This window comes from Cariama cristata, unplaced genomic scaffold, assembly GCF_000690535.1.
Source record: "Cariama cristata isolate BGI_N322 unplaced genomic scaffold, ASM69053v1 scaffold10809, whole genome shotgun sequence".
NCBI lineage: Eukaryota > Metazoa > Chordata > Aves > Cariamiformes > Cariamidae > Cariama > Cariama cristata.
The window spans coordinates 33,825-41,559 of record NW_009637451.1 but is presented as its reverse complement, the minus strand read 5'-3'; the positions used below and the strand labels follow the sequence as shown (position 1 = coordinate 41,559).

The following is a 7,735-nucleotide window of genomic DNA, read 5'->3' as shown; positions in this document are numbered from 1 at the left end:
CCTGCCGCATCCCTGGAAGTGCTGAAGGCCAGGTTGGATGGGGCTTGGAGCAACCTGATCTGGTGGAAGGTGTCCCTGCCCATGGCAGGCGAGTTGGAACTGGGGGGGCTTTAAGGTCCCTTCCAACCCAAACCGTTCTATGATTCTATAAGTCAGTGCCATAATTACAAGATTTTGAGAGACCTTCAGCCCTGGGCAGTTCAGCTACATGGTACCTGCTAATGACATCCAGGGGCAGCACACAGAGACAATTTCAGCCTCTTAAAAAACCAAAAAACAACCAAAAACCTATGGAAGTTTAAGGGCATTATGAGCTTTCTCTAGAGTTACCTGCTTGTCTACAGAATCAGATACTGCAGTTCGCTGAGGAAAATAAAAGCACTGGCCACCAGTACTGGAAATGAAGAGGCTCTCTCCCGTGATTGGCCTGACCCTACTTCACTATTCAGTCACAGGCTTCACAGAGCACCACTAGAAACTCAATCTTGAAGCTGTTTTTTTCACAGAACAAAGGAAACCCTGGGATCCTGAGCAGCATCTTGTTTCAAATGGAGTTTGTCCAAAGGGAAAGCAAATGCTGTGGCATGAGCTAGACCTTTCATTGCAGTTATAGTTTTATACTTACCTCCTGACAGGATTCAATAAACTCGTCTAAAGTTACAACACCATCTTTGTTTTTATCCATTTTCTGCAAAATAAAATTAAAAAAAAAAATTTGTTTCCATAGGTAACACTGCAGTGTTAGTGTATCATCTTAGTTGATACAATCTGAGTAAACATAGGGCACTTTATAAGCTTAGATTACACACTCAGTGTCATTGGTTAAATTTGCCGACTGCTAAGGACTGACTTACTCCGGTATTTGTAGCTCTTCTGAGGTCATCTCCAACTATTCCTTCCCCGACATACACAGCAACCCCTGTCTTTATTACATCATTTATTTATTCACTGCCTCACCAACTGGCACCCATATTCCTGTCTCTCATTATGGGCAGTTGAGCAAAGAAGCACAGATGGACTGCAACACATGCAGAGGCTTCTGCCTTGCTGGATGTGGCACATCCCAATGAAAAGGGTAGGGCTAAGAGACAAATGAGATACCTTTGGAGCCAGGAAATCAGCAGACACTGTAGTGTTAGGCTAATGGCTGCTAGGGTTTATTTTAGAATATATAGTGAGGTATAGCATTGAACTTGCGTCTAACTTTACTGTAAAGTATATCAGTGCATAGCTCAAGGGTTAAGAAAAACACACCAAAAAATCAAGTACCTGGAAGAATACTTCTACATGCTGCCTTGGCGCATCTTCCTTGAGCACTGGATATGTGTACTTTCCCATCATATCATAAATTGCCTTTACGATATCCATCATTTCCTGCAGTAGTGGCATGCCAGCACAAACACAAAAGGGAAATGAACAGAAATGATAGCGCATTTCTTTCTTTTACTGCCCTTTTCTTCACCCCCCTCCTAGTACAAAACAGCACAGAGAACGCCTATACATGTGCATGAAGACAGATGTATCGTCATGTAGAAGTCAATCTATAAAAACCAAGCGCTTCTTTCTGACTATGCCACGACTTTGCCACAGCCACGTTGGAGGCTCCTGCACTGCTCGCCTCCCTCCTCTGGTCAGGGAGGATGTGTGCTCCAACATGGCAGCTGCTGGGGATGGTGCTGGGCTGTAAATGGCATGCTTGGTCCTGAGCACTGCAGCACTGACCTCGTCCCAGAGCCTCCTCTGGGGCCAGGGACATTCACAGCAGTCACTGGGAACCCGACCCTTCTCCACACCTTGCACAAACTGCAATACAAGTTCATGACCAGTAGCAGTAACTGCAAACCCTCCCGCTACACAGTAATTTTGAGAAGATAGACCAAGATGTATTTGCAAAATGTTGAAGGTTACCATGCTCAAAACCAAGGCTTCCCGTAAAGGGAACAGGCAATACCAGGTAAGATAAACACAGAAAATAATGCAGGATTTGGGAGTGGTGGTGTGGGCTTCTAGTGCTTCGGGTGAGCCCACACCAGACTTCCCAGTGCAGCCAGAAACCCCTTGCGCCTCAGTCACTGAGCAGCTATTGTCACCATCACCCTTCCGTTCGCAAAGGTTGTGCTGCTCATAGCTGTAACTAGGATTTTGCTCCTGGCTAAAGCAATCCATTAAAGACACTATAATACAGGAAAATATGTCTACAAAATCATGCAATATAAGATCACTGTGCACTTTACTTAGACACAGACAAATGCTCAAGTCCAGTTTGATTTGCATTTAATTACCTACATGTAAAATTAATTGTGCTCCGCAACAGAAACCAGTTGGCTTTCTTCAGAAATCAACTACATTTGTCAGAAACAGCCTTACCTCCTTGTTTATATAGCCATCCTTATTTATGTCGTACAGATTAAACGTCCATCTTAGCTTTTCATGAACAGTTCCTCGCAACAGAATGGACAATGCCATCACAAAATCCTGGTTCAGAGCAGAGAGAGAAGCGTGAATTTTCCTAACATCCTTTTCTAAGTCACCTTCCTTATATAATGCCAGTCAAAAGACTTCCCTTTTTAAGATAGAGCATACGGTTATCAGTCTCTTCTGACTCCCTTCTCCAAAAACGTGTCCTCTCTCACTGAACTGAATGGACGCAGCATCCACTAAGATGATCTGAGTACTGTCACACTAATAAATGTGTGTGAAGTAACCAGGAAAATCAGAAAAGTCCTCAACTGCAGCCAATGTAAAAGCCAAGTTTATGATATGGGGTAGGCAGCTTAGCGAGGCTGGACGGGCAGGAAGACCTAACGAGCGCTGCAGCCTTCAACTCTCCTAGTCCTGAGGTGAGGTTGTGAAAACAGCATGGGATTAAGATCAGATCCAGTTCAAGACAGGCAGATTTAGATCCTAAAGTCAATAGGACAGTGGCTGCTCTGGCTCCTCAGACTTGCCAGAAGCAGCACAGCACGCTCAAGGCCAGAAGCTGGGACACCTTCCTTGCTACCCATCCAAATTTATCATGCTCTAAACTAAATACTCCACTAAGGTAAGCATGGTAAAATACACATCTGGTTTTTAAGAGCACTGCCAGATGCTCCAGTGGCCATTCCCCTCCTAGAAATGGTCTGCTGCAAGGAGTCATCACTCGGATTGCCACCGCCTGGTTAAACACAGCTGGACTCTAACTGTGAAAGCAGAAGCCTATGCTTTCTTACCTCCAGATCTAGGGTGCTAGCAAAGAAGGGAGAAAAATCCAGCATTTTTCTTGTGCCCACCTTGAGAGAGATTGAGAGATCCCAAACTCCTCTAACACAGGGAGCCTCAGGTTTTGTTCTCTGGCAAAATCTGTCAGACTTGACCAGGTGCAATTCCCACCACTAGTTACTCAGTCTGGGACACAGCATTTTAATTGTATTTTTTGTTTACAGTAAAGTAACTGCTTCCAATAACTTTGATTTATTGTTTATACTGTACCATGGCTCAGGCACTGAGTAGCATCACTACAGGGATTTATTAGTACAGGCAGAGCTTCAAGCTAACAGAGCTATACAGTTCCTGATACCTTATTTAATGTAGTTATTCCTTCCTATGTTATGTCCGTTAGCTCTGCATGGGGCAGTGCATCACTTCTTAGAAACCTTTGCTCCTTTTTCCCAAGGCTCAGAGGAATTTGAATTTGCTGAACAATACAAAAAAGGGGACAAAATGCTTATGTTTGACAAGCACTAAAGAAACAGGTTTGCCAGGAAGGAAAGCTCAGCACTATTTTTTTTATTTTTTTTTTTTAAAGTACTTATCTAAGCATTTTCCTGTGTCTCAGTCTGTTTAGGTTTCTGGAAGCCTCTAACTACTGAGTAGCCGCCAAATGCAAAAATCCCACTGTAGCCATCACTACAGAGACACGCATATCCATACTGTAATGTTCCTATTTTACACTCGATAAATGAACAATTTCCTCAGTCTTAACTGGAAATCACCAGAGTTCTTGGCCATTTGACGGCAAAGGCAAGACTGTCTATGATTTCCAGTTTTATGATAACAGTAAACTCTCTTCAGAACTCTGAAGTTCATCCTCCACAAGCCTATGACTTAACATATCCTTTTGCTACACTCCTACAACTATGTGCATGAGCTTGAAGTATGACTATTTGTAGGCACAGCAACAGGTCTTTTAGTTAAAGGGTGGATTTAGTTTCCAAGTACCTGAGATGCTTGTTCAATATATCAAATAAGCTTAAAAAGACTCCATATTCCAGGAACATACGAATAACAATTCGATCCTGCAGTGCATGATGACCGCAGAAGGTACAAGATGTACTGGCTTTTCTTTGACATCCAAATTATCTGTGCCCCTCTTTTCATATGGGACTATCCTCGACCACTACTCTCTGCTACATAACCCTCTGCACTTTCTCCCTGTGATGCTGACTAACATGATCTATATGTTTCTTTAGTGAAAGGAAACAGGCAACTCCATCTGCATAAAGTAAACCAGATTTTAAAATATCAACTGATTTTAGACTGAAACCTCTAACCATAGTCCAACAAGTCCTACTAGTTTACAATAAAGAATGGATAGAAAAGCTTAAAACTGAGAAAGGGGCATTAAAGGAGGATGCAAAACAATTACCTCAAACTTCACTGAGCCATTTTGTGCAGTGTCAAATGCGTTAAAGAGATAATGTGCATACATGCTAGCATCTGAAAAACACAAAGGGCACCAATTGGTATAACAGTTCATTATACACTAATGACTCTAAACAACATTCATTTTCCTTATTTTCCTTTTTTATAAAAACCAACCTTGTAGCATTGCCACATATTCTATGAACCAGTAAACGTTAACATGGATTTGCATAATCCCCACACCCTCCCTTAAAACAGCCTTGAAATGTAAAAGCTTTCATTGCAGTATAAACGATTTGGATTACGGGGTTGTACTTGAAAGAATGAGCAAAAATAAAAAACACCATCCAAGAGCGCATCTGGGCCAAGTGGAGCATTAGCTCTGGTGGGAAGCGCAGCAGAAGCACTGAAGAGCGATTGCAGCAAGTGTGCTTCCTCCCTCTACCTTTTTGCTTTGTGTGAGATACAGCAGAGATCCTCAGGGACTGTCCAACTTCAGAAGGGTCTAGTTTCAGTAACCTGGGTTTGGCCCATGACTGTTAAAGAGCAATCTCATCTGAGGCATATTTTCATCCTTTGGAATCTTAAACTGCTGGTTTTAGAAAATATTTTCTATTGAGAAGGACAGTTTCTATGGCCACATCAAGGATGGCTGTTAACTGGGAAAAACAGTAATGGTACACAGAAAAAAAAAAAATCAAATAGGCGTATGACCTTAAGACCTTCATTGACCTGTTCTCTGCTTTGGAGGCAATTCACAGTGCTCTCTGTGTTACTACAGCCCAACTTCTCAAGATGGAAGCAAGTGACATTACATCCCCTTATTTATTTCATTGCTATTCTAGCAGCCACAGGCTTTTTCGTCTCTTCTATTCTTTACCTCAAGTACACAGCGTTAGTCAAGCCTGAGTCTTCATACTCAATGTATGGGTGTTCAGGTGAAGCCTGGTACCCTGTGCTACACAGGCAGTCAGGTGGAACGACCCAGCATCTCTTTATTCTGATCTCTATGAAATGATTAAATATTTTCACATTATTCAAATTCAGGAAAGTGTAACAGTGTGCAGAAAAATCAAATACTTCAGTTACTGTCATCCATAAGGATAGAGTACAGTGGACTGTAGGAAAAAAAAATACTGGTCTACTACATTTTTAAGACAAGGACTCTGAAACAAAATAGCTCCAGAAGAAAACCATCAAATTACTTATGGGACAGTACTACTAAAAGTTCCTATTAAGATAAACTAAACAATGAAGTAAAAATATTAAACTAGAGGTCTTATTTCAATAGGGTATGAGGCACATTAAGAAATACTAGATCACTGGTATCGTTTGATGCCAGATTAGCAAAAATGAAAACCTGTTAAGGATAGGAGCCCTATGTAACAAAGACATCACAAGCTTGAGATGACACCGCACAAAGTTTTTATAATTCAGAGCTACTTTGCTGCCTCTGGGATGTACAAGTTTATCTGTACAGAGAGCCATAAAAGTGAAAAAATCTCTGAGGAATCTGAAATCTCACGATTTATGATGCTACGCTTACACAAACAGTTTGGAAATCGAGTGAAAGAAAACAGCGTAAAATACAAAATCACATCTGCTGTTTTTATTATTAAGCATGGTTGTACCACCATCATCATTAACCAAGGGAGAATCACCTTTCAAGGGAATGGGACACAAAAAAAAGGCAAGTCTTTGTCAACTTCAGTAGCAGGAAAACCGTTATCTATCCATGAAAAGAAGTTTCTGTGCCTGATTGTTTTTCACAAAGGGGAAGGAAGGAGTCACCTGAGATGTGCCACTTAAAGGAGTTAGTTGGGGTAACTGGAGTTCCTTGGACTTACTGGAACTTAGGTTGAAAACACAAAACACATCCAGAAATACATTAAGATTATATAAACTTAAATTTTTGCATATTTGCTAAAACACATAAATTGACTGGTTGCTTTTCATAACAAAACCAAAAGCAACCACAATAGGAAATCATCAAGTCCATGCTGAAATACAGTGTAAACTTTCTATATGTGTAAATCTTTGAGGTCATATACACGTTATGCTTTATCTTGACATTCAGTTGAAAATTCACTTGTTAATAACCTCCTTGAAGAAAATGCACACGTACGCTTTTGCAGAAACTTCAGTCATCGTTCCACAATGAGTGCATTCTGCAGCTACTACAGAGTGGAATATATTCCGAGGGCCTCAAATCTTTTACTAAAAAGCCACTTAAACCCATGACTCATTTCTTTCAATTTGAGAACAGTATCCCCACAGAATATACCCAGTTAGAAGAACATACAGATTCTTTATGTTTTTAAAAGGCAAGAAAATACATTATTTGAGAGGTTTAATACAATATTTTAATAATCCAATACATGACATGACCCTGTCTTAATCACACAAACACCAAAAATGATCATTTCAGGTAGCTACGAGTTCACACATCAACTAAGAACTGCTTTAAGAATTTTAGGGAGGTTTTAATTAATTTGCAGGCCAAAATGAGGTCTGGGACTGTTCTGTGCTAGATACTACACGCACAGTCCAACAGCCAGGAAGCAAAGACATGCTGAGGGTAAGTGCCAGCCAGAAAGTCAGCACAAAAAAACCCATCCATCACCAGTTTCTATTTTGGACCTGGGGAATAAAGAGCTGAAACTAGGGGCAATCTTTAATGTGGGTTTGCCTATATTCTTGTGAAATAACTGTTCAAAGGGCCTAACTTAATTTTATTACCTTGATGTTTACGTTTCTGTTTAAGATGCTGCAACGCTTAAGCTCAATTCACATCTCTTGCACAGATTATCTGAAGTACTTTTGCAGCCAGCTGGCAGCAACGAATGTGAAGGCATACTTCAATAAACCTGACAGACGCAAAGTACTCTGCTTACCTCCATGAGGAAAAAACTGTGCATAGATCTGTTTGAATGTTTCTTCATTAACAACACCGCTAGGACATTCCTGTTGGAAAACCAAAAAAGAAAGAGGAAAAAAAAAAAATCAAGAAAAAACCCAGCTCTGTAAAGGTTCATTTGCAAAACTCTACAAGCCTGAAGAGAGCAATTAAACAAATCACATTCCTGTTCTCACAGTGCTCTGGATGCATAGG

General features: G+C 40.9%; 1 protein-coding gene across 1 annotated transcript in view; it reads right to left on the bottom strand.

The window, feature by feature from the left end:
* The window catches only part of KCNIP1 (Kv channel interacting protein 1), a 28,212-nt gene that overhangs the window by 3,219 nt on the left and 17,258 nt on the right, over window positions 1-7,735 (bottom strand). Inside the window, exons 3-7 of the mRNA XM_009708332.1 lie at window positions 7,518-7,587; window positions 4,628-4,698; window positions 2,368-2,475; window positions 1,270-1,374; window positions 626-688 (exon numbers count right to left, since the gene is read on the bottom strand). Of these exons, the coding sequence (XP_009706634.1) occupies window positions 626-688; window positions 1,270-1,374; window positions 2,368-2,475; window positions 4,628-4,698; window positions 7,518-7,587 (417 nt within the window). The remainder of the gene's footprint in view (window positions 1-625; window positions 689-1,269; window positions 1,375-2,367; window positions 2,476-4,627; window positions 4,699-7,517; window positions 7,588-7,735) is intronic.